Here is a 17,830-nt window from a genome sequence, read left to right as displayed (position 1 = left end):
AAATGCAGACGTCTGAAAATAGACCTGTTTCATAAAACATCTGAAAAAGCTGATGAAGACATATTCTGCAGACAAAACCTCGTTTGTTACCTACCATTTCTAGGAAACCCCTCTTATCTCAGGTATTGATAAAGATGCAAGGGATTTTTTCTTTTTTTTCCATCCAAGATTTTATTTAAATTCAAGTTAGGTAACATATACTATACATGTATATGTTACTGTATATGTATATTCTACTCCATTTCAGGAGTAGAATTTAGCAATTCATCACGTACGTATAACACCAAGTGCTCATCACAACATGTGCCCTCCTTCATGCCCATCACCTGTTTACCCCATTCCCACACCCATCTCCCCATTTTTTTCTTTCAAGTTTTTATTTAATTTAATTTTAATTTTTTTTTTTTAAGTAGCCTCCATACTCGTGGCTTGAACTCACAACCCTGAGATCAAGACCTGAGCTGGAATTGAATCAGATGCTTAATTGACTGAGCAACCCCAGAGCCCCAAGTTTTTTATTTTGATTCCAATATAGTTAACATACAGTGTTATATTAATTTCAGGTGTACAATATAGAGTGATTCAGCAATTCTATACGTTACTCAGTGCTCATCACAATAAATGTGTACTCTTAATCCCCTTCATCTGTGTCACCCATCCTCCCCACCTCCCCTCTGGTAATCACCTCTTTGTTCTCTATAGTTAAGAATCTGTTTCTTGGGGCGCCTGGGTGGCTCAGTGGGTTAAGCCGCTGCCTTAGGCTCAGGTCATGATCTCAGGGTCCTGGGATCGAGTCCCGCATCGGACTCTGCTCAGCGGGGAGCCTGCTTCCCCCTCTCTCTCTGCCTGCTGCTCTACCTACTTGTGATCTCTCTCTCTGTCAAATAAATAAATAAAATCTTAAAAAAAAAAAAAAAAGAATCTGTTTCTTGGTTTTTCTCTCTGTTTTTTTCCCTTTGCTTGTTTGGTTTCAAAATTCCACATAGGAATGAAATCATACGGTGTTTGTCTTCTCTGACTGACTTTGCTTAGCATTATACTCTCTAGCTCCAACCATGCTGTTGCAAATGCCAAGATTTCATTCTTTTATGGCTGAATAGTATTCCATTGTATACATAAACCACACCTTCTTTATCCATTCATCTACTGTTGGATACTTGGGCTCCTTCCATAGTATGAATATTGGAAATAATGCTGAAGTTAACATAGGGGTGTCTGTATTCCTCTGAGTTAGTGGTTTTGTATTTTTGGGTAAATACCCAGTAGTGTGATGATTGGACAGTAAGGTAGTTCCATTTTTAACTTTGTGAGGAACCTCCATACTGTTTTCCACAGTGGCTGTACCAGTTTGCATTCCCACCAACAGTACAGGAGGGTTCCTTTTTGTCCACATCCTTGCCAAACACTTGTTTCTTCTGTTTTTGCTATTAATATTTTTTAAGTCTACATTTTATTTTGTCTGTTCTGCATTCCTTCTACCCTTGTTCTTGTTCAATTTGCTACCCCCACCCCTCTCCTTTACTAATATTTCTTATGACTTCATGGTTTTGCTGAGGCTACAGCCACAATTACCTGCTCTGGTCAGTTTTGATGTACCATCTATCCTCCATGAGTGTGGCCCGTGGGTGGGTACATAACCCAAACTGGGCCAGTTAAAAGTCTTTACCTGAGATTCTTAAGACTGAAGTCAGTAGGAAGAATCTTTTGTTCCTTGTATATTAAACTGGGATGACCTAAGAGTTGAACTTCTGAAATACCCACAGAGGAAGCCATTTGTAATAGGATAGAACCAGACTTAATAAGAAGGGTAGAGAAACAAGGACAAAGCATCTTGGACGTGAAGTCTGCATCTTAAGTATAATTACCTAGATATCTTCCATCAAATTACCCTTTTGGTTGAAGTTAGTTCCAGTTGGATTTTTCACTTGACACTAGAAAGCCTCTTTATTTTTTTTTTTTTAAGATTTTATTTATTTGACAGACAGAGATCACAAGTAGGGAGAGAGAGAGGGGGAGGCAGGCTCCCTGCCGAGCCGAGAGCCTGATGCAGGGCTCTATCCTGGGACCCTGGGCTCATGACCTGAGCCAGAGGCAGAGGCTTTAACCCACTGAGCCACCCAGGTGCCCCTAGAAAGCATCTTTAAATAATCTATATTATAATTTAAAAGACTTGTCTTCTTTTACAGGTGAAGATGGAGCTGGGAAAACAAGCTTAATAAGAAAAATTCAGGGAATAGAAGAGTACAAGAAAGGAAGAGGCTTGGAATATTTGTACTTAAATGTTCATGATGAAGACAGGGAAGGTGAGTGTCATTTATATGTAAAACAAGTTTCCTGAGGCCTTTTTGAGATGTACTGCTGCTCATATTAGTCTGACTTTTCTTAGTGTGTCATTTTTCATTAGGAGTCCTAGTCTGTCATGCTAGTCAGTGAATAGTTAAATAAAAGTGTGGGCATACTTTTATTGTTTTGGGATTGGGATTCATATAGTGATATTTTTTAACATCTTAAGGTACTCTAGTGTACAGTCTAGCTTTCTTGCTATCCTTGAAGAATCTCAATTTTTCAGTTCATTTCCCCCTCAGATAGTAAAATAATAGTATCCTAGGGTTCTTTTGTTCACTCCCTTTTCACCTTCTCATTTTTGACACAAATATGTCATACTCCCCAGATTTTTTCAATCTGATCAGCCATTTTTTCTTATATACATCACTTGCCTTCTCATTTTTATGTATAATATCCTGAATATGCATGGGTATCTCTGCTGCTAAGAAGAGAGAGTTTTGATGGTAAGAATAGAAACATGTAATTCGTGTCCGTGATTTGGGTTTGAGAAATCAGCAGTAGAGGCTGCTGGTGTTCTGTATCGGCAGTTAAATCATTGTCCTGAATGTTTGTTAGGCCTTTACTAAGTTGATAGATGTGACCTACTTAAATAGTTGAAGCTTGTCAAAGGAGACCTCTCCTGTGGAGGTGCCCTAAGATACTAAGTAGTATTGTTAGTTGAATAATGAAATAATCCTGTTGCCTTGGTAACTTTCTTTTGTCTATTGTAGATCAAACAAGATGTAATGTATGGATCTTAGATGGAGACCTGTATCACAAGGGCCTCCTTAAATTTTCACTGGATGCCATTTCTCTGAAGGACACTCTAGTTATGCTGGTTGTGGATATGTCAAAGCCTTGGACTGCTTTGGATTCTCTACAGAAATGGGCAAGTGTTGTTAGAGAACATATTGACAAATTGAAAATTCCTCCTGAAGAAATGAAAGAAATGGAACAAAAGTGTGAGTAGTCGGAATATACATATACTGTTTTTGTCAAGTGGAGGTTTTGACAGACTTGCAAATGAGTTCTAAAAATTTATCAGCATTGGTAATATCTTATTAATTCTTACCAGGATTACAGTGAATATGACCCAGGTTTGCACCTCAGTAAAAAGGAGAAGACCGGAATAAAGGGTTTAGAGAAAGGAAAGTAATGTTAGAAAGTCATGTAGGTCTGACATTCATTCATTTATTCATTCATTCATTTATGATTTTATGTATTTATTTGAGAGAGAACAAGAGAGCACAAGCAGGGGGAGGGGCAGAGGGAGAGGGAGAAGCAGGCTCCCCTGAGCAGGGAACCCAATGTGGGGCTCCATCCCAGGACCCCAGGATCATGACCTGAGCCAAAGGCAGATGCTTAACTGACTGAGCCACCCAGGCACCCCTAGGTCTGACTTTTAAATTGTGGAACACTCCCCCCCCACCCCCCCCACCACACACACACACACACACACACACGTATTTTTTATCCTCTTAGTCCCCTTTATGAATTAGAGAATGTAGAAAAGCAAAGCCAGATGTGACTTACCCAAAGTAATTTGCACAGACAGAACTGGGCTTACATTGAACCCCACTCTTTGAAGCCACTCAGTGTTATAGTCTGCCTCCTCATAATTAATGTGGGTCTAGTGTTTCTGTCCTGTCTTTGAAACAGATTTCTCAAACCCTTTTTGTTTCTTCTCTTACACAAGACTAAGTATAAAGTCTCATTAAAATACATACTTAGATTATGGCAGAAAAGGTACCTGCTCAAATAGAGCAATTTCTAAACTATGTATTCAATTATTTACTTTGATTTTCAGTGATTAGAGACTTCCAAGAATATGTAGAGCCGGGAGAAGATTTTCCAGCCTCTCCTCAGAGAAGAAATACTGGGTTACAGGAAGACAAAGACGACAGTGTGGTTTTACCTCTGGGTGCGGACACACTTACACATAACTTGGGCATCCCAGTACTAGTAGTTTGCACAAAGGTTAGCTTCCTTCCTAGAGATTCTACTACTGGTATCAACCAAGGATAACCAACTGTTTTGTTTTCCAGGCTCCTTTTGGAGTTGACAAACTAGCTTTCCTAGATAATTTTTCTTAATGAATAGAAATAATAGTTTAAAAAATTGAATGATAATCACATGTTGGTTTTGTGATCTTAATCATAGTTTCTTTGAAAGAAAACATTACTTCAGATACTCTGTTCATGATTGAATTTCATATTCCTAATTTCAGTTAGCCTTCATTGTCCAGTCAGTTGAGTAGAAATACTACAGGTAAGGTGATAACTTCAGTATTGATTTTTATAAAACACGTTCCACATTAAATTGTGATACACTAATATCCTAATATCAGCAGATTATATACTTAAGATAAAATAGACTTAAACAACTACTAATACTCATTATGTAAAGTTGTTATGCAGTTATCAAGGGCTTTTTATTTGCTAAAGAGGTTCTGATAGTATTGCTGTTACCAAATCCTGCTAATTTAGTTCCATCACTATATACTCTTTTTTCATAAAACCAAATTCCCTTTAAAAATAACTTCTGCTTCAAGTTCATCTTCTTCCCATTTGGTCCTAAGTAGTATGTCTTTATTGTTTGTAAGTCATGGAATATTAAGGAAATGACAGAACATATAAACCTTTTGAGATATAAAATTATTAATGTTTTCCATAACATAAAAATTTGCACATAATTGAAGGGAGGTATGGCACTTACTCATCTTTGGAATAACGATTAAAAAAATTAATCTAGCTTAAGTTTTATTTTAAACTTTACAGTTGTAAATTATCAATAACAAAGAAACGGGGATAGCATTTATAATAATAAAATCCAAATCTGGTATCTGCATTTCAAATAGTGATTGTGGTGTAGTTGTTACTTATACCTTTTCTGTAAAAAGGTTTTGTTTTTGTTTTAAGATTTTATTTATTTATTTGACAGAGAGAGAGATCACAAGTAGGCAGAGGCAGGCGGGGCGGGGGGGGGAAGCAGGCTCCCTGCTGAGCAGAGAGCCCCTATGGGGGCGCTCAATCCCAGGACCCTGAGATCATGACCTGAGCTGAAGGCAGAGGCTTAACCCACTGAGCCACCTAGACGCCCCCTACTGTAAAAAGTTTTTTAAACTCTCACACTAGAATCCTTTTGTGTGTGGTTTATTTTATTTTGTTTGACAAAGAGCTGTTTGTTGGCAGATACTTTCTTGTTTTACACAACTTGTCTCTTGTTAAAAAAAAAAAAGACAAAACAAAACAAAACTCTTATTTTCAAAGGAAAAATGTTAAGCTTAAAGGGACCTGAATTAGTATCAAATGAGTCAGATTCCTAAGATTTTTAAACCAAAAGAGATTATCTGTTGTACTTCACAGACTCTAAAACAATGGTCAGTTTTGTAGTAGCTTAAGAGCTTTTAAAATGTGTAAGGGGATGGGAGAGGTGTCTCAGGACAAGGAAATAATGGCAGTTCAACTCTCCTTAAAGACTCTGGAAATTGGGATTCAGAGACTAAATGTCTTGCCCTTAGGTCCAGATCCTCTTATTTCATTTACATATGTTCCACCAAAAGTATCAAAAGTCAACAATATAATTATTATAAATATCTTTAGTAATTTGAAGCAATTACTCTGTGTTCTGTAAAATGGACAATTTCATGATTATACAGGGAGACTCTTTGTATGATGTATATATGCATAACAAAAAAAAGCAGATTTGACCCCCAAACCAATATTAGGTATAATGAACATTATTATCAACTGGTTATTTTTCAATTTCATACCTTTAGTTCCAAAAGGTTTTGGTGAAGTAATTTGGACATCATGTTTATTTTTTGTAACATTTTACTGTAGCAAGCCAAATTCAGAATCATCTCATTGACTGTACAGGTGACAGTTCAAAAATAGCCTGTCATTCCCCCTCTTTTTGCTGTTGGTAAGATTGTAATCACGGTGAACAAAAGAGCCAGAAAAGATTTGAAGGTCAGTTAAGAGTTATCAGATAAACAGAGGAGCAAAGAGGAAATAGGGAAAGGTGCAGAGTCCCAGATATACAGCGTTTTATAGAACTGGAATAGAGTTTAGAACTTAAAAACTATTTAAGTCAAAAGGAGTTGAGTCAGCAGGTGTGAGCAACCATCTGCTTGTCCCGTTACTCTTTATTCCTTTATACCAGAACTTTCTCTTTGGTATTTTCAGCATCCAATAGAGCATGGACATTAATACATTTTAAAGAAAATTATTCTTAGTCTTGACTCTAGCTAAAGGAATCTAGACAGATAGGAGTAATCAATATTCTGATATTCTCATATTCATTCACCATATTGGAGTGGTAGCTTTGTGATGCTCCCCTACCCAAAACTGTTTACATCATTATATTTAACTTTGATTAAAGTTAATGTTTTTTTTTTAATTATTTTAACTCAACAGTGTGATGCCATTAGTGTATTGGAGAAAGAACATGACTACAGAGATGAACATTTTGATTTTATTCAGTCTCATATCCGGAAGTTTTGTTTACAGTGTATCCTTTCCCTGCTTTGATCAGTGCAATGTACCTTGCCTGTTTGTTTGCTTTTTTTAATTAAGGGAATTAAATGAATGGACTTTAGAAATTCCATAAGCTTTTTTCCTCCTGCTTCTAGTTAGAAATTTCAGTTTAGCTCCCAAATCATTTATATCTGGGTATTTTGAGCTATAGAAGTAAGTACTGAAATATGTAACTTTGATTTGCTGTGTTTTAAAGGATTTTGCCTAAGAAAAATAATTATCAATTATCAGTCTTTTGTGGAAGGTTCTAATGAGTTGGCGTTGTAAACATTCTGATAGTAGTATTCATTTATCGGGAGTAGTGTTTGGGGGCAAGATCAATACTTAGGTTTGTGTGTTCCCATTTTTAATATGTTCACTGTATTACCATCTCTACATACAGTCTGATGCAGTGGTCTCAAAATCTGGCTGTGCCCAGCTAAGGCTTGCTGAATTGGAACATTTCAAGGTGAGGCTGAAGAATCTCTACTTTTAAAAAGCTTTCTGGGTGATTTTGATGATCACAAGGTTAGAAAACCAGTTATAAGGAATCTTGTCTAGGTTGCAAAGATTAGAGAAGCCACTGAATAACATTCACAGCTAAAGGAAGGATAAAATGAGGGTTGTACATGAATGCTTTTAAGAGAATTTGCTATTGAAAACTACCACAGCTTGAGTGCACTGAGGAGAGCTGTTCTCTCCCACCCCTTTGGGACCAGAGAGTCTGCGGTTGCATTCCTGACCAAAGCTTTTGTGTCTGAAAAGTGAAGAAATGATGACAATTAGGAGTAGACAGGAATCATAAGTGATATATACATGTTTATAGAGTCTGTAGTTTTTCATTTTCATTTTCGTTAATGGACATTTAATTTAAGGACCACTTACAAGAAGCCTAGCTGGATAATGAATAAGATCACTTGACACTGGCAGTTTCCCTTTCCCCTTTTCCCTCAGTACTTTGTCCTCTCCGTAGCCCTAGCCCTTTCTTTTTTCCTGTCACATAATAGTTGACTTGGGTTGAATTGAAGGGCATTTGTCTACATAAGAGACTTTAAAAAGAAAACAAAAAGTGGGAGTAATTGAAGTAGAGGTCTATAGACTTTTTGTTATCTTTGAAGATTAGCAGATTTGGGAACAAGCAGTCTCTTTAAACATTTATGTAATCCTCTTCTTGAAAATGTGCATACAGAAATGTAATCAGGAAGGAGACTCTCTGCTAAAATAATCACAGACCTTTAGGAGAGCCCATTGATTTTAAAAAAATACAAACTGAGAAGTCACTTCAAGATAGACACTCGTGCACACATGTGTGTGAAGGCAGCAGTTCAAAATCATCTTTATTGCTAAGTTTTTTTCAGTGTTATTAACAGTGCAAATTTTTCAGCTGCATCATAAGCTGGTTCTCATGAGAAAAGATCACTCATTAATGAAAAGTTGACATAATTAAGCTTTTATTTAAGATGATGATGTTTGTTTCTGTCAAGTTGTATGAGAAGTCATAATTAGCAATACCACTTCTAGATTCATAAGCCTCGGTTCATGTGCCAGTAAATATGAGTATCCCAGTTCAGAAGTAGAAGTTTGACCATTCCCAGCATTTCCCCTTGGTCTCAGTTATTATCTCAGGACACGGTGAGCAGTGCTAGAGTGTGGTCCTCAGCAGTGGCCATAGAATTTCTGATAGCCACTCCGACCATATCATCTGTCGGTAGTCATACTGCCCCTTTTCCACAGGCCTCTCTTGATCTTTGGATCTGCCATACCATTTGGTAGGGTCTGCTTTAATTAATACATCCTGCGGTGAGGGACTATTACCTCAAGTTTTGGTCATAAATCAACTTTTGCCTTGATTCATGCCTGAAAGTGTCCTGATAGTACCTGTTGGTTCATCTCTTTTCAGAGAGGTCTCCAGAGCTGTGGTCCTAAAGTTCTAATTCCCGGGGCTAGTGAAAACCACAAGAGATACTAGTATACACCTTTTTTTTCCCTAATGTAAGCAAAATAGTTGTTGATAAATAATATCCCTCCCTCATGAAGTTTAGGAAGGTTAAAAACAAAGCCAGTCATGTCTTGTGCTTTAAATGGAGAGGTAGTAGCAGTGTATTGTTAAATTTACTTTTACTTTCTTGGCTTAATGAGACTTTTGCCCTCCTAAATGAAGTTGATAATGTAAAGATTGTTTTATTTGCACTTTAGCTTATATGTATTTTATACTTTTGAAATTCTTGACTACTCTATAATGTACCTTTCGGAATTATTTTTGAAACTACTATGCATGTAACTGTTAAGCTGAGAACACAGAACTTTATGGTAACTGTTCATGGGATTTGTCTAAAAATTTCCTTAACGGTGTTATTCAGATGGTGCAGCGCTTATTTACACTTCAGTAAAAGAAAACAAAAATATAGATTTAGTATATAAATATATCGTTCAGAAACTGTATGGATTTCCCTATAAAATTCCTGCTGTTGTTGTGGAAAAAGATGCAGTATTTATGTAAGTATCCTCTTCAGTGTATATTTAATCATGTGTTATTGCTGCAGTTTGATGGTGAATTCTCATTTTTGGTTTTGAGGTGAGACCAATAGATCTTTCCATGATGAGAAGGAGAGACTCTCTTCTAGACTGTTTTATTTATAACCTGCCATGATCTGTTAATCTTTGCCTGTTAGATTTATTGCTGGCCTGAGCCCCTTTTGGATTGCCTTCTTATTATATACAGCTGAATTGTTGAGTGCATATATCCGTGTCTTTACTTACTTTTTGATTGGTTTTGATAAAGGACCCAATGTATAATCTTAGACATGTTTTCAAAAAGTTATGTGAATACATTGAGAGGTAATAATAAACCAGAACCCCCCCCCAAGAACCCCTATAACTGTGCATTTTTTAAATCAGGAAGATTAAGAACCTTTTATGTAGAAATTAGTAAATTATAACTTGAGTTATAATAAAAAGCTGAATCATTTTGTTTTGTTTTTAAGATTTTATTTATTTGAAATAGTGAGAGATAGCAGGAGTGGGTGCGGGGAGGGGCAAAGGGAGAGGGAGAAGCAAACACCCTGCTGAGAAGGGAGCCTGATGTGGGGCTCCATCCTGGGACACTGGGACCATGAGCTGAGCCGAAGGCAGATGCTTAACCAACTGAGCCACCCAGGTACCCGAAAAGCTAATTAGGTTTTCATAATTGGTCAGATTTGTTCCATTTAATATGATCATGGATTTAATGAAGGAATGACTGTATAAATGCTTGAGATTTATAATATGTGTTTCTTTCCAGTCCAGCAGGGTGGGATAATGATAAGAAAATAGGAATATTACATGAAAATTTTCAGACATTAAAGGCAGAAGATAATTTTGAAGACATTATAACTAAACCACCTGTCCGAAAGGTAACAGTTTTAGTATATGTAGTCTCAGTATTCGGCCTTTTAAACTGAGGGGGGAGTCCATAATTCTAAGATTATAGTTAGAAAAGTAAGGGGGGGTTCTTTTCCTACCAATGGGTTTTCTACGTATAATTTGGGTGTCAATTCAAAATAAAATTCTGTGTTATCGAAATATAAACCAGCTGTTCAGTTACTGAATTCTTACTTAGCCTTTGGCATATTTATATTAGAAAATACTAGGGTGGATTCCATATTCGAATGGAAATAATGAATTGGTAGGAGTGAATATGTGGATCTTGAAGAGTTTGAGTCGGTTGACGCTGTGAACTTTCTATCCTAGAACTCAGCCAAAAGCCAAAAAAACATTGGTAGAATAATCTTACTAGCTTCTATCTGTTGAGGCAGATCGGGAATCTTCTCCATAGTCACTAGTTACATAGGCTAGCCCACAGCTATCCAGGAGCTTCCAGTTTAGTCTTAACTATTAGATGTCATTCTGTGTCTATTTAAATCTGCTTCCAGAAAGTACTCTTCTTTCATGTATTTTGATTCCATGTTAAGTAATACATCATATTCTATAGTTAGATGTTACAGATGTTTCTCGAAAGTTGTATAAACAGAAGTATTTACATATAGTACTTGGCAGTGACATTTAAGTGGACATGCTTTAGAAAAAATAATTTTGAGTTAACATTTAATAAGATTCTTACTTAATCCAAACATTGAAAAAAAAATCCAAACATTGAAACTGAGCATCTGTCTTCTGTTTGTGGGTAATTAGAAATAAGATTATTAAAGACAAATGAAAACTCAGTTGGCATGGTGTTTGGTTTAGATGTCTGTTAAAAGAAATAAACACATCAAGGGAAAAAAAGCAACAGTTTTCCCATTCTCTTTTACCAACAGAATTGTGCTGTAAGTTGTCTTTTATTCATCCCACTAATACCTCCTGAGCCACTGTTTATGCACAGGGTGCTAAATAGGACAATGATGCAATAGTAAATCGGTGCACATGCCATTGCTCAAGTGCGGATAAGTGCTGTGGCTCCAAAGGCCTGTGGGGAGGACGGGAAGCAGGGGCTCGGTAGGGGTGCTGTTCTAGGAGTGGTTAGGGAATGGCTCTGATTAGAGGGGAGAGTGTTGCCTGCTGAGGGAGCAGAAAGTGCACATGCCCTGAGGCAGGAATGTAGGAGGAGGACAAAGAGGCTGGAAAAGTGAAAAGGAGGGCCAGACTGATAGGAAGGAGATGGAAGGCAGAGTTAAGATCTTGTGGGGCCTTCTCATTCAGCTGAGTCAGGATTTTGAATTTCATTCTGAGTGGGATGGAAAGCGAGTGGAGGGGGAGTTTGAGCAGAGGAGTGATGTAACCTGCTTGACCTTTTCAAAGGATCACTCTGGCTGCTGGTGGAAAATAGACCCATAGCATGCATTGTACAGAAATAGTAGAAGCGAGAGATGGTTGCTGCTTCTTTTTGCCTAATTATTCAGCAGGTAGAAGAGCCATTTTATTTTTATTTCAGAGAAACCAGGCACAAGTCGCTTTTCACTCTCCTGGGATATTGGCCCTTTTAAAACACCTAACTGTTGGTTAACGTAGGCATGATTAATATACCTATTGACTCTAAGGTTGTGTTGTCCAATACCGCAGCTGTTAGTCACATATGGCTTTTAAATACATATTAAGTAAAACTAAATAAAATAAAATTTTCACTACCTGATTCACAGTAGCCACATTTCTTTTTCTTTTTCCTTTTTCTTTCCTTTTTTTGAGAACGAGGACACGAGGTGGGGGGAGGCAGAGAGAGAGGGAGAGAGAAAATCTGAAGCAGGTTCCATGCTCAATGCAGAGCTGGATGTGGGGCTCAGTCTCCCGAGCCCAAGATCACTACCTGGGCTGAAGTCAGGACTCAGATGCTTAACCTACTGAGCCACCCAGGTGCCCAGTAGTAGCCACATTTCAAATGCGCAATAGCTACAGGTGACTGGTGGCTAGAGTATTGGACCGCACAGCTATCAAACATTTGTACTATCGCAAATGGTCATTGGACAGCTTTGCATAGGGGCTTGGGTCGGGCGGCTCACTCGTGTAATATAGGTAATGTTTGTATTGAATTTTTAAAAAAATAATTAGTCTAGAAAGTATGTTATTAATGGTTTTAGCATACTATATTAGACTTGATGATTTATATGTTGCTCATTTCAGTTTGTCCATGAGAAGGAAATTGTGGCAGAAGATGACCAAGTGTTTCTTATGAAGCTACAGGTATGAAATTATATCAGAAGCAGATTTAGAGTGGTTAATGGGTAAACCGTTCCTACATACTTTTCAAAATACAGTAGTACATGCTATAAGTGTCTAACCTTAGAACTTTTGTGTGTTTTTCAGTCCCTTTTAGCAAAGCAACCACCAACTGCAGCTGGAAGGCCTGTGGTCAGTATTACAGATTTTGACAAAATTATTAAAGTGCCATACATTATTGATTTAGTTCCTTTTTTTCTTAATCGTATACATGCCTCCTATGGGTGTGCTTTGATAGAAGAATTAAAAATTCTTTGGGATTTGTGACATTTTAAAGGATAAACTTCACTCCTTTCTTAGAATATTTAAATCCTAAAGATCCATTTTGCCTTGTTTGTCATGCACGAGTTACTGTGTGGAACCATTTATCTGTTATTTCCTTATCCTTACAACAGCCCTGTGAGACAGGTACTACCAGCCCCATTCTGCAGGTGGGGATATGGAGGCTGTGGAGGACCTTATGGTTCGCCTGAGTTTTTACAGCTAGTGGGATGCAAGTCCAGATTGGAACTCAGCTCTGACTCCCATGCTTATACTTGTAATCACACCCTATTATTCAGTATGTCCTTTTCCCATCTAAGGGGAATTTGTAAATGTGATAGGTCTCTGGTATTTTCTGATAATGAGGACACAATTGCTAAACGTTTCCAGCAATGGCTTGCAGCGTAAATGTACCGGTAGAATGGGTGGGGGACAGTTAAAAACTAATTTCTTTTTATAATAACTTTGGTGAAGTTGGAAGTTTCCTATTTTGATAATTATGGCTTCCCTATTTTTACATAGGATGCCTCACCGAGAGTCCCAGGAGGCTCCCCTCGAACACCAAACCGATCCGTGTCATCCAATGTTGCCAGCGTGTCACCCATCCCTGCAGGGTCAAAAAAAATTGATCCAAACATGAAAGGTACATTTCTCTCTTTTTCTAGAGAAAACAATACAATACGTTTCACACTAAAAAGAAATCTACCTAGCGTCCCACCTTTTTTCCATAGCTGTTTTCATTTTGTGCAGTAGCTTCTAACCTATATCTCTGTCAGTATAATCATAGTTAGTCAGACTTCAAACCAAAGTTTTATAGTATAGCCTTAATATATCATATCTATGGTTTAAGCTTTATGAAAGTTTTATGTTATATTTAACCTTTTCCTGAGGTAGGTCGTTGAAGAAATTCATATGTTAATAGGTTAACTGCAGTTAACATGAAGAAAAAAACTATGTGCATAATAGCTATTTCAGTAGGAATAATTGCCATAAGTGGGATTAGTAGGTGAGAGTTTGTACATTTTTATGCCTTTTGATAATATGTTTCAAATGGCTTATTCATTTTTACAAGTCATCTACATTGAGCTTTGCAATTTTGCCACAACCTAATAGCATTCTCTAAATACCAGTAAGAGCTTTGTCCCTGGTATTTCCTTTCTATTTCTATTTCTCTTCTGTGAATTGTTCCCTGTTATCCTTTACCCATTGCTCTCTTGGAACTTCTACTGGTTTTCATACAGGATTAGGTAGCTTTTTGTAATACTCGAAGCAAACATTTCTCGACAATTATATTTTTAAAGAACCTTATTCAAAAGGGAGATATAATAGCATCTAACATCTGTTCTAAATGCTTTTGGTTTTGGGCGCCTGGGTGGCTCAGAGGGTTAAGCCTCTGCCTTCGGTTCAGGTCATGATCTCAGGGTCCTGGGATCGAGTCCCGCATCGGGCTCTCTGCTTGGCAGGGAGCCTGCTTCCTCCTCTCTCTCTGCCTGCCTCTCTGCCTACTTGTGATCTCTCTCTGTCAAATAAATAAATAAAATCTTAAAAAAAAAAAAAAATTTAAATGCTTTTGGTTTTTTAAAAATAACATTCTAATTTTTTAATAATTATCTTATACTCTTAAAGTTTACTTATACTTTCTTTTACACATGAATGGATTAGAGTTAAGTTACCCAGGCTCAAAAGACTTGAATTTGGAATACACAGCTCTTAAACTTCAATTATTAATTGCTTTCTGGGTGTGATTATTATAATAATAATTTATAGAAGAATCTAATGTTTTGAGTGAAAGTTTTTCGGTTTTTGTTTTTTTTAATAGCTGGAGCTACAAGTGAAGGTGTCCTGGCAAATTTCTTCAATAGTTTGCTGAGTAAAAAGACTGGCTCTCCAGGAGGCCCAGGTGTGGGCAGTGGTAGCCCTGGAGGTGGGGCTGGAGGTGGAAGCAGTGGTTTACCACCATCTGCCAAGAAATCGGGTAATGTTCCTAGAGCTTTTTTTTAAATAGCTTTATCAAATATAATTTACATACCATGAAGTTCTCTCATTTAAAATATACAATTTAGGGGCACCTGGGTGGTTCAGTCAGTTAAGCATCTGCCTTTGGCTCAGGTCATGATCCGAAAGGCCCTGGGATGGAGCCCCTGCATCAGGCTCCCTGCTTCGTGGGGAGCCTGTTTCTCCCTCTCTCTCTCTGCCTGCCACTCCCCCTGTTTGTGCACTCTCTCTCTGCATCAAATAAATAAAATCTTTAAAAAAAATTGTTTCTTAAAAAGGATGCTCAAGAAATATTAAAAAAAATAAAGTATACAATTCAGTATTATAGTATATTTACAGAGGTATGCAAACCATTATAATCTAATTTTGAAACATTTTAATCTCCTCAAAAACAAACCTCTGGCCTATTTGCAGTAACTTTTTCCCTTGTAATCCCCTAGTCCTAGGCAACCACTGATCTTCTTTCTGTCTTTGTGGATTTGCCTGTCTGGAGATTTCATATAAATGGAATCATATAGCATATGCCTTCTTTAGTGTTTTCAAGGTCTGTCCACGTTGTAGCACGTATCATTATTTCTCCTTATTACTGAATAAAATTCCATTGTATAAATATGCCACATTAGTTGATGGGCATTTAAATTGTTTCCATTTTTGCCATTATAAATAAAACCACTGTGAACATATGCTTTTGACAGATGTTTGACAAACGCCATGTTTTATGTTTTCATTTCTCTTGGGTATATACCCAGAGAGGAATCATTGGGTCATATGGTAACTCTGTATTTAAAGTTTTTGAAGAACTGCCAAAGTGTTTTGCAAAACATTGCAGCATTTTATATTTCCAGCAAGAGAGAATGAGGGTACCAATCTCTCCACATCCTCTCCAACATTTGTTTTTGTCCATCTTTTTGAATAGAGCCATCCTAGTGACTGTGAAGTCTCATTGTGGTTTTGATTTACATATCCTTGATAGCTAATGATGTTGAGAATCTTTCTTCTGTTAGTTAACCATTTGTAGATCTTTGGAGAAATGTCTATTCAAGTCCTTTGCCCATTTTTAAGTTGGGTTATTTGTCTTTATATTGTTGAATTTTAAGTGTTCTTTATATATTCTGTGTCCTAGATCTTTATCAGATATAGGATTTGCAGATGTTTTCTCCCCTTGTATTGGTTATCCTTTCACCTCTTGACAGTGTCCTCTGAAGCACTAAAGTGTTTAATTTTTATGAAGTTCAGTCTATTTTTCTTTTGTTGCTTGTATAACTACCCTTTAAACAGACCTTTTAACCCATTTTCCTTTTTAATCCCATCTTCTTGCCATCCTTTCCACAAATACCATTGTGCAGCCACCATTTTTGGAACCTTTTACAGGTTTCTGGGTATAAACAATTACTTCTTGGCTTTTCCCACTGCCAGTGTAGAAGATTAAGCTTTCCCAAGACTGTAAATATGGTTACTGCTCATTCATACTCTTTATACATTGCAAAATTTTGTTGCTGTTTTCTGTTTTACTGTTCTTACTGTCCTATGCCTTTACAAATATCTTTATGAGATTAAGTGATAGGTGCTAGTTTTACTTCCATTTAGTAACAGACCCCATAATGTAAAATGAGGGGATTTATTTTTTTGTGTGGGATTTATTTTTAAATTAAGGATGTTTATATAACTTAGTATGCTAGATAAAGTTAATGAAACTGTTGGCGGCTTTTAAATGAAGAGACATTGGTGTAAAAGATACTTTGACTTCTATCTAAATCTTGTTCCTTTTCCTTCAATGTAGGCCAGAAGCCTGTCCTATCAGATGTTCACGCAGAACTAGACAGAATTGCACGCAAACCAGTTACAGTTTCTCCTGCAACACCTACATCTCCTACAGAAGGAGAAGCTTCTTGAAGATACCAAATAAAGCCATTTATTCAGTTTTCTGGGATAATGTAAACTGGCCTCTGCCTTCTCCTTCAAAAGTGGAATTAGGGAACTGGAGTGCTTTTTCAGATGGACTAAATTTCTTTCTTTTTTTTTTTTTTTTTTTTTTGGTGGTTGCCCATTTTTATAAAAGGAAGCTATACAGAAGAAAAATTATTCTACACTACGTAGGATTGCTGTTTGCATTGCCACTTTGCATAAGGAAATAATTTGGGATTTTGAAAAACTCAAAATTTATAGGTCTGAAATATAGCCATGTGATCATACTCTACAGGCTATTTAAAACATAAGAGGGTTTAGGAAAGGCAGAAAATAATATGCTTTGGGCATTTGACGGACTTGGAAGTCCAAGCTTGTTTTAGTTAAGACTGTTAAAATTATTTGAAAAATTATGTTAGTTTTGCTGGAAAAGAGAAAATGATCAGTTGTCAGATTTTCCACACCAACGTAAATATACCACCACACATGGAATATGCTGAGAAAACTATCAGATAGCATTTTATACACTAGTCATTGTCTCAACCCACAATCCTGTAATTTGTCATCAAAATATGATTTCGAAATATTGGCCAAGATTCATTTCTTTAACTGAGAAGAAAAGAAAGCACACTGCCTAAATGGATAAAAGAAAAATGCAGAGGTTATTAAAATGTAAAGAGGTAACAGTCTTTGGATTTGTCTATCTATATCTATATCAACATAGAGGTATAGATATATATATGGCTCTGCCTTAATATACCCCTTTTTTGTTTGTGACTTTCAACTGTAATCAGTTAATAAAGTATTTATTCTCTGCATTCAGGTTCAAATAACTTGTTGCATTCTCTTACACATAATTTGTATTTATTGGACAATGATTAAGATTCATTAGTATGTTGAGATGTTTGACTTAATAGGATTATATTAAGTATTCTGATCTTTGTAAGAGACAAGTGAATACATGAGATTCACTATCCTATAAGTTTCCTTAAATTGGGAGTTTACCTTGATCAGCACATCTTCCCCACAAGCATGTCTTGAACTACAGAATCTTATGTTAGCATTTCTAGTAGATAAAATGTAGCCTTTTATCATTATTTATGGGGCAGAAGCTGATTTAAAAGCTTGGCAGATGCACT

At 36.7% G+C, this 17,830-nt stretch overlaps 1 protein-coding gene across 1 annotated transcript in view; it reads left to right on the top strand.

The window, feature by feature from the left end:
* Positions 1-17,524, top strand: part of DYNC1LI1 (dynein cytoplasmic 1 light intermediate chain 1) — a 39,931-nt gene extending 22,407 nt beyond the window's left edge. The window contains exons 3-13 of the mRNA XM_032861043.1: positions 2,187-2,303; positions 3,057-3,287; positions 4,133-4,302; positions 6,744-6,837; positions 9,203-9,338; positions 10,123-10,234; positions 12,435-12,494; positions 12,618-12,662; positions 13,314-13,434; positions 14,611-14,766; positions 16,567-17,524. Coding sequence (XP_032716934.1) covers positions 2,187-2,303; positions 3,057-3,287; positions 4,133-4,302; positions 6,744-6,837; positions 9,203-9,338; positions 10,123-10,234; positions 12,435-12,494; positions 12,618-12,662; positions 13,314-13,434; positions 14,611-14,766; positions 16,567-16,679 — 1,355 coding nt within the window. The 3' untranslated portion in view covers positions 16,680-17,524. The remainder of the gene's footprint in view (positions 1-2,186; positions 2,304-3,056; positions 3,288-4,132; positions 4,303-6,743; positions 6,838-9,202; positions 9,339-10,122; positions 10,235-12,434; positions 12,495-12,617; positions 12,663-13,313; positions 13,435-14,610; positions 14,767-16,566) is intronic.
* Positions 17,525-17,830: the final 306 nt, after the last annotated feature.

Source organism: Lontra canadensis, unplaced genomic scaffold (genome assembly GCF_010015895.1).
Source record: "Lontra canadensis isolate GAN:19392208 unplaced genomic scaffold, GSC_riverotter_1.0 scaffold20, whole genome shotgun sequence".
NCBI lineage: Eukaryota > Metazoa > Chordata > Mammalia > Carnivora > Mustelidae > Lontra > Lontra canadensis.
The sequence above is the reverse complement of the archived record's forward strand: the minus strand, read 5'-3'. Positions and strand labels throughout refer to the sequence as shown.